Here is a 17819-nt window from a genome sequence, read left to right as displayed (position 1 = left end):
TCCAGTAATAAACCGGCAAGTTAACTCACGGGGAAACGTTCTGCGTTGTACCCTGTGTTTCTCCAAAACCACAGTTTCGTTTCACAGTATTTGATTGACACAACTCTCCTTACAGATAGAGGACAGGGGGTCTGCAGAGCTGTTGCCCTTGAGTGTTACACTAACATATCTGTCTGCTCAGCGGCAGCAGGCAGCTATGTCAACTGGGGGTGTGGGGACCTTGAGCCTGCCCCATGCAGGTTGCCAGGAAGGGGATGGGTGGACACAAATATTATAGTACATGGATGTGGTATTTCTCAACATCACTATAATTTTTGTGCACAGATCTTTTATTTTTTTAATTTGGAAATAACTTAAGATTTACAGCAAAATTGCAAAGAGAGTACAGAGAGTCCCTGTGTAGTCTTCACCTACATGTGCACAAATCTTAAGGAATTAATTTGGCCCCAGCCCCCAGCCTGGTGGCTGGAACACGGTGGTGGCCAACCCATGCTAGCACAGGAACGAACAGATCTGGGAACATGTCACATCCTCCAAAGTCTTCCTGCTGGCTCACCTGCATTGATGACAAACCTTGAGTAGACTCAGACGGTTCTTCACTTTTGACCTTCCATCTTTATTGCGGAGAACTTGGAGAGCTTAGTTCACATTACACATTCTCACAGGAAATGCTGAATGTCGCCCATATTTTCACAAAATGGCTTTTACATCAGGGACCTGAACAGACATCGGCCCGGCAGTGGTCGGAGGCCCAGAGCAGGAAGAAGGCCTCCTGTGGGAAACTCAGGGTGTCCAGGAAGGGGGAAAAAGAAACGGTCCAGCAGTAAACAGGAGGGGGGTGACTATGGGGAAAGAGCACCTTGGGAGGAGAATCTGTGGCATCTAGGATATCACGATGCTCCCTGTTTCCCAGTATCTTCTTCGACACGACAGGTAGGACTTATCAAGTCCCAGTACATATCGTTAAAGAGCTGACTTAATTATAGTGGAACCGTATTATTTACAAAATTATTGGAGCTGCTAAAATATTCTAGCTTTTTGTTGCTGCTGCTGTTTTGTTCACAGGTGAACTTTGGAGTGTACCTGATGCACACGGCTTTGGATTCGTCTTCTCCGTGTTACCTGTCTGTAGGATCTCAGGTGCTCCCTATGTTGAAGGAAAACACAGAACACGATGATTTATCTGCTTCTGAGAAACATCAGCATGTGGTCTCCTAAAATTTGTTTTCAACATAGATTAAAATTTCTCTTTTACAACTATCTCCACTGTTTTTTTCCCTCCAGTTTTATTGAGATACAATTGACACACAGCACTTTGTAAGTTTAAGGTGTACCGCTTAATGATTTGACTTACATACGTCATGAAATGATGACCACAATAAATTCAGTGAACATTCATCTCATATAGACACAACATTAACGAAATAGAAAAAAAATGTTTTCCTTGTGATGAGGACACTTAGGATTTACTCTCTTGACAACTTTTATATACAATGTTCAGCAGTATGAATTATATATTTCATGTTGTATGTTATATCTCTAGTACTAATTTATCTTATAAATAGAAATGTATACCTTTTGTTTACACTTGGTCTTAGCCAAAAGGTCGAGAAGCGATTGAAACTTGTACCTTTTTTAACTGAAGTATACCTGATTTACCACCTTGTGTTAGATTCAGATGCACAGCAAAGTGATTCAATTATACATGTATAATATGTATAATTATACTATTTCATTATATGAAAAAATATATATATTCAGATTCTTTTCCATTGTAGGTTATTACAAGATATTGAATATAGTTCATGTTCAATATTTTGAATATAGTTCCCTGTGCCATACACAGGTCCCTGTTGTTTATTTTATACATAGTAATGTGTATCTGTTAATCCCAAACTCCTAATTTATCCCTCCCTCTCTTTCCCCTTTGGTAACCATAAGTTTGTTTTTTATGTCTGTGTGTTTATTTCTGTTTTGTAAATAAGTTCATTTGTATCATTTTTCTAGATTCCACATATAAATAGTATCATATGATATTTGTTTTTCTCTGACTTAACTTCAATTAGCCCGATTATCTCTAAGTCCATCCAGGTTGCTGCAAATGGCAATATTTCATTCTTTTTTATGGCTGAGTAATATTCCATTATACCACAGGTTCTTTATCCATTCATCTGTTGATGGACATTTAGTACATGTATTTTTTTCTGGGCTTTCTATCCTGTTCCATTGATCTGTGTGTCTGTTTTTGTACCAGCACCATCCTGTTTTGATTACTGAAGCTTTGTAGTATAGTGTGAAGTCAGGGTGTGTGATTCCTCCAGCTCTGTTCTTCTTTCTCAAGATTGTTTTGGTTATTCAGGGCCTTTTGTGTTTCCATACAAATTTTAAAATTACTTGTTCTAGTTCTGTGGAAAATGTCATTAGTATTTTGATAGAAAGTGCATTAAATCTGTAGATTGCCTTGGGCAGTATGGTTATTTGACATTATTGATTCTTCCAGTCCAAGAACATGGTATCTCTTTCCATCTGTTGGTGTCGACTTCAGTTTCTTTCATCAGCATCTTATGGTTTTCAGAATACACGTCTTTTGCCTCCTTAGGTAGGTGTACTATTAGGTATTTTATTCTTTTTGATGCAATAGTAAGTGGGATTGTTTCCTTAATTTCTCTTTCTGATAGTTCATTGTTAGTGTATAGAAATGGAACAGATTTCTGTATATTAGTTTTGTATCCTGCAACTTTTCCAAATTCATTGATGGACTCTAGTAGTTTTCTGGTAGTGTCTTTAAGATTTTCTCTGGATAGAGTCATGTCATCTGCAAACAGTGATGGTTTATTTCTTCCTTTCCAATCTGGATTCCTGATGAGCACTTCTGCAGACTCCAGTTGAATATGCCCAGTGATGGAAGGCTCACTCTCTACTGAAATGACCCATCCCCCTGAGTTGCTCAGAAGTTCCTCCTTGTATTAAGTTTGTTTCTATCTCTGGTGATTTCCAGCCATGGGTCTTGCCCTGTTGTCTGGAGTAACCCGGAGTGAGTATGTACCATCCTGCATCCACCCTGCTGAGTCCTTCCGAAGCCTAGGGTCCGCGTGTGAACCTCAGGTCATTGGTTAGGACTTCAGTACCTTCCACCTAGATTGTCCAATCACTTCTCTTCCCTAAAACCCTGCCCACCACTGCCCACAGCATCTTTCTAAATCCAGTGTTAGCACATCTCTCTATGGCTCAGGTGTTTAATGCAGCAGGCTCAGGCTTCCCTGCCTGATCTATTCAGAGCCCTTGGGACTAAGGATCAATCTGTTCCCTTGCCTTATTTGTAGAACTTTGTGTAGTTCCCAGCATAACGTGGGATGTGAAGGATGAGGAATGCCCCTTCTGAGGCTGCTGAGATACAACCTTGTGCTTACACTCTCATCTGGTGGCAGAATTAAGCGTAAGAAGTGGCCTCTGACCCAGTAGTTTCTGAGGCCAGTGAAAGAGGCGGCAAATGATGTTGGACGGTTTTATTATTCCAAACTGTGTATTAAAAGTTTAGCCTCTTCGAAGACCCAGCAATACTGCATCATGTATACAGGCCCATCCCCACCAGCTAACCAGTGGGAGAACAAGGGACTGAGATGATGGCCCCTCGTCCAGGCCAGTTTCATACACGAGGAAACTCTTCCCTGATGGCACACTGCAGCGTTTTCCAAGAATTTGCATCCCATCAGATGTGACTGGAGCCAAGTAAGAAAGCGTGTTCTAAAAGAATTCGGTCACCTGTGTCATCAACATATTTTCAGGTACAAAGGACAATTCATCTTGTTCTTGTCCATACTCATGTCACTTTTTGCAGTTGGTAATTTTTGGAATGCTTTCAGATATTTTAATGCAAGTCACTTTAATAATTACTTATAATTATTGATGTAACATCTGTCTCTGCCAGGCTCCGTGAGGAGAGGGCCTGTGCCTGTTTGACTCACCAGCATGTGACCAGTGTTGACAGATAAGAGGGGCTCAATACAATCTGTTGGGCCTGGTTTTATGATTGATTGATTGATTTTAAATGTAAATTGTCTTTAGGGCCTAATTTCAATATTTCTCATATAAGATTTTAGCGAAAAGTGTATTTTGTGTATTCTGTGGAGTGACTTCATATTCAGACTTCTTGGGCATTTATGATTCTGTGTCCCTTCCTTGGTTCCCACCTCCTGAAGTTCAGCCCTAGGTTGTTTCTAAAAGAATGAAAATCAAGGGCAATGTCACGTCCCTTAAATTTAATTCTAACACCAAATCTCAGGAAGTCACCGAAAGTCAAACTGTGTTTTTCGACATGTCCCGAGTATAGGCCGCATCAGTGTCTTTCTGAGCATTCCCTTTGTGGTCCCTGTCAGCAGGGGAGAGGTTCTCTTCTGCACACTTAAGACTGATTCCTTTGAGGATGGTGGGTGCTGACTTCCAACTGAAACACAGCCTCATCCCCTGCTCAGTCTAATGGGATGGGGAAGGGCAGGCAGTGAGTGAGTCCCTCCTCCTGTGGAAAGATGTCCATTCATTTGCTGTTCATTCAAAATGAACAGGTTCTAGGGCGACAGAAATGAAAGAAACCGAATGTGCCTTCAAGGGTCTCACCATAGAGGCAACACTGAGAAGGGACAGACAGACCAGTGAGTAATCAGGTGTGGTAGAGAATGTTTCAAAAATATGCTGTTCTCTGACGCGTGCACTTGTTATTCAGGGTTTACTTAAAGTATCCTGCAGGTGTTCTTTGGTGAGAAGATTCTAGAGGGGTCAAAAGTCCACTAGAATATTCCCGGATATGAGTCTCTGATGTTGGTTTGACTTCTAGGCAGAGAAAGCTAAGCCCAGGTCACGCGGACCAAAGACTCATTTAGACCTTGGTTCTCCATACACATTCCATATTCTTATCTATGTGAAAACAGAATCACGTGTTCATAACAGTATTTTTAATAGCCTAAGTGGTAAAGGACCTAAATGGTCATGAACAGGAGAATGGATGAAAGGTGATAGTGAAAATGGAGGGATCAGAACACAGTGCTGAGAGATAGAAGAAAGTTTCAGAACACATGCAGTAAGATTGCAAAAAAAAAAAAATCAAGAAAACACGACCATGCGTTGCCTTAGGGGTACACACGTGTATAGTAGAAATATAAAGAAATGGATGGAACAATAAATTACACATTGTGGGGTAGGGAGCTAGAAACAGGGTGGGCACACCGAAGCTTTGTCTCTACTGGGAATGTCTTATTCCTTAAGCTGTAGGATTGTAGGTACACAGGTGTTGACCGCACTGTTCTTTATATCTTTTCTAATGACTTAAATATTCAAAAATAATTTTTTAAAAAGTTTTGGCAAAAATTCCTCATAAGTTCTTTTTCTCTTGCTCAAAGGGCACAGTACTGATCAAGAGAAGGTGCCTAGCCTGCTGAGGGGGACATCTGTGTCCCTGAAACCAAGCCAAAGGCAGGGACTTGCACTTAGGCTAACAGATTTGCTATGCTGGTAGCGGATAGCATTATCTGGAACTTACGAATAGAATTTTTAAGAAAGATTTTACTTTATTGGGGTAAACACACTTAACATGAGATCTTCCCTCTTAACAAAATTTTAAGTGTACGTATGTTATTGCTGACTATAGGTACAATGTTGTACAGCAGATGTCTAGAGCTTATTCAACCTCTTTTACTGAAACTTTATGTCCTTTAATTAGTAACTCCCGTTCTATGAACTTGACTATTTTAGGTACCTCATGTAAGTGGAATTAAACAGTATTTACCTTCCTGCAACTGGCTTATATTTCACTTGGCATAAATGTCCTCAAGGTTCATCCATGTTGCTACAAGTTGCAGAAGTTCCTTCTTTTTAAATCAAGGGTGAATAGTATTCTGTTGCATGTGTCATATCTTCTTTGTCCATTCATCTGTCAGTGGACATTTCGGTTGCTTCCACATTTTAGTCATTGTGCATGGTGCTGCTATGAACATGGGGGTGCTGTGTCCTCTTCCAGATCCTGATTGCAATTCTTTTGGGTAAATACCCAGAAGTGGGACTGCTGGACCATATGGTAGTTCTATTCTTAACGTTTTGAGGAGCTTCCATACTGTTTCCCATAGCAGCTGCACCATTTTGCATTCCTACTAGCAAGTGTGCAAGGGTTCAAGTTTCTCTGCATCCTTGCCAGCACTTGTTATCTTTTGGTTTTTTTTCATGATAGTGGGTGTGAGATATTTCATTGTGGTTTTGACTTGCGTTTTCCTGATGATTAGTGACATTGAGCATTTCTTCCTATACCGTACAGTGTCTTTGTCTAGCTTAGTAAGAATAATACTGGCATCATAAAATGAGTCTGGAAGCATTCCCTCCTGTTCATTTTTGGAGAAGAGTTTGAGAAGGATTGGCTTTAATTCTTCTTTAAACGTTTGTTAGAATTCACCAGGGAAGCCATCTGTTCCCTGGGCTTTTCTTTGTTGGGAGGTTTTTAAATTGCTGATTTAATTTTTATGTTTCGGTCTGTTCAGACTTTCTGTTTCTCCATAATTTATTCCTGATAGGTTGTCTGTTCCCAGGAATTTGTCTGTATTTTTAGGGCATTCAGTTTGCTGGAGTATAATTTTTCGTAGCAGTCTCTCACGATCACTTATATTTCTGTGTCATCAGCTGTAATGTGTCTTCTTTCACCTCTGATTGTGTGAGTCCTCTCTCTGTTCTTAGTTTATCTAAGGGGTTGCCAATGTTGTTCATCTTTCCAGAAAAACCAATCCTTAGTTTTTGTCGATCTCTTCTATTGTTTATTTTCTATTCCTCTTACTTCTGCTCTAATCTGTTATTTCTGTCCTTCTGCTAACCTTGGGTTTAGTTACCTCTTTTTCCAGCTCCCTGAGACGTAAAGTTAGGAAAGCCATATTGTTTATTAAACAAATTGCTTTGCTTTTGATACAAGTAAAACCATTATGAAAATACACATTGTTCATGATCTGCAGTGGCTACTGCATGCCTCCCATTGTACTGGATGGTGGGTTGAGAAAAGGAAAAGCCAAGGTTCCTGTATTCAGCGACCTTGATGGTTCCTATGATGCAATCACCAGACCGTGGTGCTTTGATGGAGGTCCAGGGGACAGGGGCACATCTAGAAGTGAGGAGGTTGGCCCTCGGGGGAGGAAGGGTAAGCCCTGCAAAGGTGGTCGGAGCAGCGCCACCTCCCCTGGGTGACAGACAGCTGTCCCAGCTGATGCTGCTAGGACCACTTCCATTCACAAATGTCTCTGACCTCCAGGGTGTCTGGCAAGGGAAGAGACGAAAATACCATTTAGGACCATGCCCCAAGCCTCTAGCTGTGGTGACAGGAGTTAAGCACTGCAAGGCCAGCTTCAATGAGTGGCATTTGCTTTTTCGAGTGATCAGAAGAGGCCCTTGGCTCTCACTGTGCCCCATCTTTCTCAGGCTCCTGCGTCTAGCCGGTGAGCAGCCGGAGGGCACCGACTGCAGGTATCCAGGGGTCCAGAGATCCACCGCTAGAATCAAGGCCAGCGGGCACTTGGGGAGCATTCTGATTATGCAAATGGCCTGCTGGGGACCCTGGCAGTGGATGAAGGCTTCACTGGTCAGGTCGTGTTCCAAGCACTTGGCATCTCCCAGAAAGGCTGAGGCTCTTCTCGTCGCCAGGAGAGTTCAGGGCACAACCGGAAACAGGAAAAAACCTAAGCTCCACCTGACGGACACTTAGCCTGTCTCTTTTAAATTCTTTTTTTTTTTTTTTTGCACGTGTGTGCTGACAGAATTAACTTCTATGTATCTCACCTTGCAAACCCCCAAATTAAAATCCTGGCGAACATCATTACATATGAGCAAGTTATCAAACATCTCTTAACCTCATATGAAAAATGAGAAAAACCACAGTACTTACCTCATGAAAGTTGTTTGGCAATGAAGTGGGCCATTTTGTGTTTCGCACAGTGCCGCAAAATAATGATGCCAGAGTGAGCCACGTCTACCACCTGGTGGCAGCACTAGGTAGTGCAGATTTTGTTCCTCCAAGAAGCTGAAATACAGTTCAGTTGGGGTCAGCAAATCCTATACAGAAGGAGGGCTAACATGAAGGCACTTCTGACCCCCCACCTGCCTTCCTTAATGGGTCAGCTCAGAGAAATTTTTCTACATCGATTTTGGAGTCCTTTAAAAAGTTGGTTCCTAATTATTTCAAGGTCAGATTAATTTTGAACCTGCATTGCATCAACTATTTTTTTGAGGTCCCCTATTTTTCTTTCTTTCTTTTTTTTAAGGATGCTGCTTTGAATGGGCAGTTTGGCCAGGTAAATCAATCTCTTTATCTCTCCTCCTTTTTAACATGTATTGTACATTCTCTTAGCAACAGATCCAAGTTTTGTGGGCCTGTAGCTTATGTAATTTTAAAGTCATCTTTAAAGGAAAGGATACAAAATAAAAACTCAGTGCAAACACTAACCTTTACTTGCATGAGAAAAGACAGGGCTGTGGAAGGCGTCTGTGCAAGTGAGAGGCTTTGAACTTGAGCCTTGTTACTTTTACAGTGATTCTACCTTTGCATGGTTTGCTGGCTGCTCCCCTTTCCTGGGGCAACTAAGCACCACTCAGCCTCCCAAGGGTTACTTTGTTCTTTTGCAGTTTACAGAATAAACTACGTTTTGTTCGCTTTCTAAAATAAACAGCTCCATGAAGACCTGTCCCAGTCTTTTCTCTCCCACCAGTGGTTGGAAACTAATTTTTTTGCACACTGTTTGCTCCAGCTGGGACTGAGACCTGAGGTCTTCATCAGTACGTTAAATGGATGCACAGCTGTGTTTATGTATTATAAATAATTAAAACATACCCCTATTGACAGATATCAAAGTTTCTGATTTTTAATTTTATAAGTAAGACTGCAGTAAACTTTGCTTTTGAACAGGGCTATTTATATATTTACTTAGTCATTTATTTCTGCTTCTGCCAAATGATTTCCTGGGAACATGAGTGGGATTCCAGGATAATAGTTAAGAAGTTATTGCTAGGTCTTGTCATAATGTTTTCTGGTAAAAATGTACTGATTTATAATGGTAGTGTTTCAATAGCAGGCTGGCCCAGCCATTTCAGGTTCCCTGGGCTAGGGCTCCCAGTTCAAGGAATACGCTCCACTTCTTTGGTGGAGCCCTTTTCATTAGAACTTGTTCATTCCAAGAAGGCAGCAGACATAGTCTGAAGAAATGAGCCAGAGCGGCTTCAGGATTTGGAGAAACTAGGAGCGTGCCTGGCAACGGGAAGGGAAACTCCGCAGGGTGAACGGAGAGGTCCCATCCCTTCCCCACCCAGTTCCTCTGAGGCTAATGGGGTCCCCTCCCAACATGTGGGGGGCCCAGGTAAAGCTTCAAATGGAGGCCCATATGCCAGGCTTATAAATACATTTAAAATTCATAAATCAAACCAAATGGTAAGAAAAATACGTTCTTCCTACTTTGACGAATATACCTTCTTAATGACTCAGAAGGACAGATCTGAATTTAGAATTCTGACTCCTTGGCACTTTGCACAGGAAGGTACGGATGGTGTGAGGAAAGCTGGCCCAGCCCCTGGTTGCCAGCCATAGCCTACACTCTTTCTCTCCCCACCCCGGAGCTACGGACCCCAGAAGTGTGGCCACCTGATCCTGCACATCCAAACTCCATCCAGACTCCACTGCGAGCAGCCACTCCATAGCCTCTTCCTAGGCTTGGTGGGGGGGGGGTCCACCCTAAGGGGGATCATGCAGAGAAGAGACACAGTAGTGTTGGAAATATGTTCAGGGTCGTTTGGGCAGGGTCTTCTGTGGTACCAGGTACCTGGAGATCACTCTAGAGAGAGAGCAGCTTGTGTCCCGGGGGGCATGAGCACTTGTCCTATGGACTCCTTGTCCTTTAGGGAGAGGTGGGCGGAGTGAGGCTCTCTAATGCACGGAGCCTAAGGCACTTAGCCCTTGCTCTGGGCTAAGATAAATGCTGGTAAGAACTTTTCTGGATAAAGTGAACTGCCCCAAAGAGAGGACCTACAGATACTCAGGGAAAAAGCCATTTTTCCACCAGCTTGTCCGCAGTGAAGCCCACCAGGCAAAGTGCCTCTGTTATGCCCCAGAGCTTCCAATCGTTTTTTTTTTTTAATTTTTAATTGCGGTGTAGTTGATTTACAATGTTAGTTTCAGGTGTACAGCAAAGCGATTCAGTTATACATACACACACATATGTATATTTTTTTCAGATTCTTTTCCATTATAGCTTATTACAAGAAATTGAATATAGTTCCCTGTGCTATAGAGTAGGTCTTTGCTATTTATGTATTTTGTATATAATAGTGTGTATCTGTAAATCCCAAACTCCTAATTTCTCCCTCCCTCCCCCTTTCCCCTTTGGTAACCATAATTGTTTTCTATATCTGTAAGTCTGTTTCTGGTTTATAAACAAAATTTGTATTTCTTTGATTTCACTTATAAGTGATATCATATTAATATTTGTCTTTCTCTGTCTGAATTACTTAATATGAGAATCTCTAGGTCCATCTATGGTGCTGCAAATGGCATTATTTCATTCTTTTTTATGGCTGAGGAGTATTCCATTTTATATATATACCACGTCTTCCTCATCCAGTCATCTGTTGATGGATATTATTTCCCTGTCTTGGCACTTGTAAATAGTGCTGCTGTGAACACTGAGGTGCATATGTGTCTTTTCAAATTATAGTTTTCTCCAGATGTACACCTAGGAGTGGGATTGCTGGATCCTGTGGTGAGTCATTTTTAGTTTTTTAAGGAACCTCTGTACTGTCCTCCATAGTGGCTGCACTAATTTACATTCCCACCAACAGTGTAGGAGGGGTCCTTTTCCTCCACACACTCTCTAGCATTTATTAAATTTTTTTGATTTTCAAAAAAATTTGAGTAAAATTTACTTTTTGTGTACAGTTCTATGGATTTTTGACAAATGCATGGAGTCATGTATCTAGCACCCCAAAACTATGCAGAACAGTTTCATCTCTCTAAAAATTCCCTTTGCAGGAACTTTTAGTCAACTACTCCCTCAACCCTTGGCAACCACTTACGTTTCTGTTCCTATAGCTTTTTGCCTTTTCCAGAATGTTGTAAAAACTGAATCATGCGATGAGTAACCTTTTGAGTCTGGGTTCTTTCATTTAGCAGCATGCATTTAAGATACATCCACACTGTGGTATGAATCTATAGTTTGTTCTTTTCTGTGGCTGAGTAGCTTTCCATTGTCAGGATGTACCACTGTTTGCTTATCCATTCACCTATTGGTTGCTTCCAACTTGGGATAATTTTGAATAAAGAGTCTATAAATATTTGCATACAGGTTTTGATACATGTATAAGTTTTCAATTCATTTAGGTAAATGTCTCCAAGTGGGATTGTTGGGTTGCACATGTGTATAAGAACCTGCCAAATTGTTTTCTAAAATGACTGTATCATTTTGCATCCCCACCAGCGATGAATAAGGATTTCAATTGCTCTGAATCCTTATGAACATCTGATATTGTCAGATTTTCCTTTTTAATTTTAGCCATATTAATAGGTGTGTAGTGGCATCTCATTGGGGCTTTAATTTTATTTTCTTAATGATGTTGAACATCTTTTTTATATGCTTATTTGAAACTCACATGTCTTCCTTACTGAAATGTTTGCAGACCCTTTGCCCATTTTTTGTTAAATTGAGTTTTAAGAGTTCTTTGTATGTTCTGGTGTTTCATCAGATATTTCATCTGCAAATGTTTCTCCCTTTTTGTAGCTTTTAAAAAAATTTTCCTTACAGTGTCCTTCACATAGCAAAAATGTTTAATTTTTTATGCTCTCTGGAGTTGTTGCCTATGCACAGTGAGGCCGAACGAACATTGGTGGAGTTGGGAGCAGAGAAAAGTTTTTCGTGGGGCAAAGTAAGGAGAACGGGTGTCTCATGCTCAGAAAGCCCCCAAGTTCCCTGGTGGTTTTCAGGAGGAAGTTCTCAGAGGCAAAATTTGGGATGAGGGCTGCAGGGTGTGTGACCTTCTTCTGATTGGGTGATGGTGAAGTCACAGGGTGGTGCTCCAGGAATCTTGTGCTCAGCATGAAATTACCATCTTCCACCTGGGAGGGGGCCTTAGTTCCTCAGGACGTTTCTTGGCCCCAAACAGCCTCATGCCAGGGCAGCATCTGTCAGGGAGAGTCCCTCAGAGTTCCCCGGAGTGAACTGAGCTTGAGCAGCTGCTGGGGACTGGCCATGGGCACAGACTCCTAGTGCGGCTCGTCAAAATTGTTACAGAACACAAGTTTGTGTGCCGATGCACAGTGAGGCCAAACAAACCAAAATGTTTGGGAGCAGAGAAAGGTTTATAGCTGAGCCCAGCAGGAACAGGTGGCTCATGCACACAAAAGAGTCCCCAAACTCTCCAGCATTTATGATTTATAGACTTTTTAATGATGGCCATTCTGACTGATGTGAGGTGATACTTCATTTCAGTTTTGGTTTGCATTTCGCTAATAATTAGTGATATTCAGCATCTTTTCATGTGCCTGTTGGCCATCTGGCTGTCTTCTTTGGAGAAATGTCTATTTAGGTCTTCTACCCATTTTTTAAAAATTGGGTTGTTTGGGGTTTTTTTTAATATATTAAGCTATATGAGCTGTTTGTATATTTTGCAAATTAGTCCCTTGTTGGTCGTGTCATTTGCAAATATTTTCTCCTATTCCATAGGTTGTCTTTTCATTTTGTTTATGGTTTACTTAAGAATAACATACTTCAAAAAGGAAAACCAGAGAATAAGAAAGAGCGCTTGAAAATTAAAAATGTGAATGCTGAAATGAAAAATTCAGTAAAAGAAAAGGAACATATAGTCGAGAAAATCTCTCAGATAGTAGAACAAAATAATCAAAGAGATTAACAGAGTGGAAAAGTTAAGAAAATTAGAGGATCTGTTTAGTAGTCCAATACCCAAATAATAGGAGTCCCAGAAAAAGCAAGCAGTGAAAACTGTGGAGAGGAAATTTTCAAAGACACAATACAGGAACATCCCCACAAATCAAAGAACAAGATCTCTAGGCTGGAAATAGCAATGGAATCTCAAGATGATGAATGAAAATGAACTCACAGCAGGGCAATTTGTCCTGCAGTTTCAGTACACTGGGAATAATGAGAAGGTTCCAAATTTTCCAGAAAGAGGGGAAAAAAAAGGTTACATATACAAAGTAGGTAATCATCGTACCACGGATCCAAATTCCAAATTCCAAAATATACAAACAATGGCAATAATGAAGCAATGCCTCAAAATTCTGAGTGAAAATCACTTTCAACCTAGAACTATGTATCATGTGTGTTGGACTGTTACAGAGATGACTGCAACAGTCACTCATATTTGGTACCAATGCCTCTTTGCAATGTGACTTGACTTCTCCCCTCAGGGAGTGGAATCTATTTTCCTGCTCTTTGAATCTAGCCTGGCCTTGACTTACTTTGATTAAAAAAAGAGTGGCAAAAGTGACCCAGCTGAGCCCAAGATTCAAAAGACCCTGCATTTTTTGCTCTGGAACTCTTAAAAAGCTGCCATAGGACTGCCCATGGGAAGAAGCCAGGTCTAACTTATTGGATGAGAAGCCACCTGGAGGGGAGATCTTTGCCAAGTCCACGAGTTCATTAGGTGCAGTTGCCATCTTCCAAATGACTGTGGGCAAATATTTTCTTAATTGTTTCATTGCTACATAACACAGATGACCATATATTCCCAGTCTTTAGAAGTCATTTTCTTACCACTTTTCCTAGGACCTGGCTTCTTCACATGGTAGTTTCAAGTCTGTATTCCAAGAGGGTGAGAGCAGATGCTGTAAGGATTCCTGAATGCCACTTTCAACATACTCTGTCAAAGTAAGTCACGAAGCCATCCCCATTCAAGGAGTGGGGAAATAGACCCCTCCTTCTGATGGGGAAAGTGGCAAAGTCATATTGCAAAATGGTGGGGGAAAAGGGGGTGGGAAGAACTACCGTGGCCATCTTCTCCAACAAAGCTACCACACCAAGGCAAGTGAGAGGATAGAGAACAGAAATACTTAGACACAAAAGTTCTCAAAAACTTACATTTTCTCAGGAAGCTACTGGGCTATATATTTATAAAAATGGAGAGTGTAAACCAAGAAAGAATAAGACACAGGATCTGGGAACCAGGGGTTCCCATATAAGAGATACGACAAGGAAATCTTGAGTAGGATGGGGCTGAGACAGCCACATTCCAAACTGGAGCAGGAAGATGGAGAACTGCCAGAGGAATGTTTCTCAGAGGGATGTCCTTGGGGGAAAACAGCACTGAGAAATTATTTGACAGCACTGAAAGAGGCATTTTCAGAGCTGTTGCAGGATATGGGATCTAACTAGCGGCTCAAGGTAAAAGTAAGCAACCAGAAACAAAAACAAAAACTGAGGCAAATATTAACTTTAGAAAAAAAGAAAAAGTTGTACAAGGAAAGCCATGTAATCGTGTGTACTACTTGGCACAAAACTGAACAATATTAATATAATCATCATTTAAAAACAAATCACTGAATAAGAAGAACTTAACTAAAGTCATGGTAAAACTATATTGGGATGGTGGAGAAAGGAACTAGTCTGTAATGAAGCTAAAATCCTCATGTAATATGATAGAAAGTCAGTGTATTTTCTAAAATTCCTCGATCAAAGTATGGCAGTGTCCTGACATTATTTAGAAATGAGTGCCTCTGGGAAGTAGAATGGGATGAAGTGGGTAGGGATGGGGACTGTAAAATAGGAGGCTGATTTTTTGGGTAACTTTTTATTACTCTTGACCTTTTAAACTAAGAGAAAGTGGTACATTACTAAAAAAGAATGACTTCAAAAAATACATTGAGAAAAAATATTGTCTGTTAATCAGAGGAAAAATATGATTGCTAAGAAGCAGTTTCAAGGGAGTTGTTAGGACAGAAAGTCTCAAAAGAATTATGCATGACCTATATGATTGAAAATTTTGAAGCTTTCATTTTAGGTGCCAAAGGTTTCATTGAAGTTTTAAAACTGAAATTGAGTAAGACAAGTTCCAGTCCTGAAGGTCTTATGGTTTAGTAGGGTAGGCATATAAGTAAGGAAGAATTTTCAATGCAACATGAAAAGAGCTACCATAGCAGCATGCAGAAAGTAATCTGAGACCGCAATCCCTGTTTGGGGTGGAGTTGGAGATGGCAATCTAGAACAGCTGATCTTAGAAATGAGTGTTGAAGGATAAGTGGGTTCAGTTGGCCAAATCGATAGGGAAGAGCATTCCAGGTTCAGAAGCTCACCATGAACAATTTCAGCATGTTTGGGAAAAGGTAGTAAGTTCAATGTGGCCAGGATGTGAAGTGGGGAATGACCAGAGGTAAGCCTGGAGTGGGAGACTGGGGCAGACCCTACAGGGTCTTGTGAGTCATGCTAAGGGGATTGGCATGGCTTTACCCTAAGATGTGACACATCTAATGCACATCTTAGAATGATCACTGGCTCTGGGGAAGTCAGTGGAAGATCAAACACAGGATGAAGGACTGGGGAAGGGAGACTCACTAGAAGACTTGTATAGGACTTGAGGGCTAGACAGGAGGAGAGTTGAGAAGTATTTCGAAGGCTGATTCAGTGACAGGTCATAGTGACCAGTAGCAAGATATAGGACTCAAAGATGACTCCGATGTTCACTCATACATCAGACATTTATTGTGTGCCTTTTCTTCACTGGGCACTCTGCCAGGCACTGGTGGGGTATAGAGTTGAATACAGCATCGTCCCTGCCCTAGAGGAGCTTTCAGTTTAGCGGGAGCACAGAGATAAACTAGCAGTAACTGTAGCTGTGATGCTCCATTCTCAAGAGGAGAACAGAGCCCAGAGGGACCGAGAAGAAGCTGTCAAAGAGAGAGAAGGCGAACCCAGAGTGGATAGAAGTAATAATGAAGCTGAGGGAAAGAGTCTGGGAAAGAATGCTTCATGGTGAACAGATGCTGCCAAGAAAGTGGGCAGCAGGGCTAAGGTGTCCCCCAAATGAGGCAATTAGGATGGCACTGATGATCTCAGAACAGCAGGGAGGGTTGCCCACCAGATGCTGCAGGATGTTGAGCAAAGAGGTGGTGAGGATGCTGAGAAATGAATATAATTCTTTCAGAAGCTGGTCAGGAAGAAGAGATAAGCCACTGAGTGGCAGGCTTCATAAAGATGTAGTTTTTAAGATGGAAAACACTTACGTATTTATTCTTATCAGGACCAGCTATGTAAGTTATGGACCTCGATGCACAATAAAAATTCAGATCCTCTTGTTAAATTATTAAAAAACTTAAGACAGTTACAGTACAGTGTGGAACCAGTGTGGGGCTCTTCTAAGTATGGGGACCTGTGTGCCTGCCCAGGCTGCATGCCAGGAAGCAAGTCCTGATTCTCAGGGGAAGGAGCCCCGGAGGAAGGAGGCTGGAACAGTGACAGAGCCTGGTCCTAGAACAACGGGAGGAACTCAGTGTCCAGATGGAGGTAGAGCCTTGAGCAGGATTTTGGCCATCTCCTGAGATGGGAGAGATGGAAGATGGAGCTGGAAGATGGAGAGGACGGGGTGCTGGAAAGGGGGTACTTCACACTGGAGAGAGAATTTTCTTTATTGAATAATCTGTAGGGAGCGGAAAGAAGTTGCAGAAGTTTGTGGCAGCCTGAGAGGAGTGGGAGCACTGAGGAACCTGGTGGGGATGGGTCACAGGGCAGGCACTCGGCAGATGGGGCAGGAGCAACAGTGGCACATGACAGAAAGGTGAGGCCAAGAAGGTGGTGCAACAAGGTGGCCCCTGAGCTGATGGGCTGGGGTTCCCGTTTGGACAGCAATGAGAAATAGGGTGGCCAGAATGACTGGAGGGCTCCTTCAGTAAGAAGGCTAAATACTGGACTAGGGTTTCTTCCCCTTGAAGCCAGAAGAAAAGGAGGGAGACATGTTCCACCTTGTGAAGACCAGATGTTAAGAGAGATTGGGTATATTAGTCATAAGACCTATTTGAATTAGGAGAACTGCGACCTTGGCCACAGCCTGGGAAAGGAGAGACCGGGGAGTTCTTATCAGAGACGAAGGGGGTCACCCTCGAGCAGTGAGGAGGCTCTAAGCTCTGGCATGGCCGAGGCGGGCGGCCTGCAAATCTTGCCTCCAAGTCCCTCGGCTACCATTGGGTCCCTAGCGCTCGGCAACCCCTCTGCAATTCGGTGACCTCGCCAGAAGCGCCCCTCGCAGCTCCTCAAGGTCCATTTAGGGCTTTCGGAGACCTAACTGGCCAAGAGGGCGCGGTGATGCAGAAGGTCAACTAGCACTCACCAGGCGGCCCGGGCTCCAGGCCCGGCACTCGGGTCCCGAAGCGGAGCCTCGCAGTTCCCCAGGCCTCTCGCCAGGCGCCTCCTGGGCTTGTCTCTTAAGAACAGCTGCCGGGGTTCCCCGGCTCACCCTCCAGCTTCTTAGCTTCTTTCTCCCCAAGGGAAACCTCCCCCGGAAGCCTCGCTAGGCCTCCAGGTGGCTGCCACCACCCCGCTTGCTTGCCGAGGGGCTGGCTCCCTCGTCTCCCGGTGCTCAGCTGGGGTTTTCCGAATCCTGGCAGCAGAAGCCTGGCCTTCGCCGCCTTCATCTGGAAAGAGTTTTAAGTCCTCTCCCAGATGGAAAGAAGCCAGAGGACGGCCATGCCCCCACCCCGCCCCCACACCCCGGTTCCCCGAGCCCGGAGCGGTGCAGCTCGGCCGGGGCTCCCCAGGCCGCGGGCGCACGTGCAGCCGGCGCCCCGGGGGACGTCAGAGCCTCCTGGGTCGGCC

At 42.8% G+C, this 17819-nt stretch overlaps 1 protein-coding gene and 1 long non-coding RNA gene across 5 annotated transcripts in view; one reads left to right on the top strand and one right to left on the bottom strand.

Annotated features, from left to right (window-relative positions):
• MOCOS (molybdenum cofactor sulfurase) overlaps nucleotides 1-1830 on the top strand; it is a 50583-nt gene extending 48753 nt beyond the window's left edge. For 2 of the 4 annotated variants that reach the window (XM_072949002.1, XM_072949001.1), the window contains exon 15: nucleotides 1066-1830. In XM_072949002.1, the coding sequence (XP_072805103.1) occupies nucleotides 1066-1218 (153 nt within the window). In that variant the 3' untranslated portion in view covers nucleotides 1219-1830. The remainder of the gene's footprint in view (nucleotides 1-1065) is intronic. The other 2 variants (XM_072949000.1, XM_072948999.1) reach the window with 1 other exon arrangement.
• On the bottom strand, nucleotides 1011-17673 carry LOC140688990 (uncharacterized). The gene is made up of 3 exons (XR_012063832.1): nucleotides 17335-17673; nucleotides 7907-8041; nucleotides 1011-1147 (listed from the first exon to the last, which is right to left on the bottom strand). It is a non-coding gene; the product is annotated as an uncharacterized lncRNA (long non-coding RNA).
• Nucleotides 17674-17819: the final 146 nt, after the last annotated feature.

The sequence above is a fragment of the Vicugna pacos genome, chromosome 24 (assembly GCF_048564905.1).
Source record: "Vicugna pacos chromosome 24, VicPac4, whole genome shotgun sequence".
Classification (NCBI taxonomy): domain Eukaryota; kingdom Metazoa; phylum Chordata; class Mammalia; order Artiodactyla; family Camelidae; genus Vicugna; species Vicugna pacos.
Note: the sequence above shows the minus strand (reverse complement) of the source record. Positions and strands in the feature narration are given on the sequence as shown.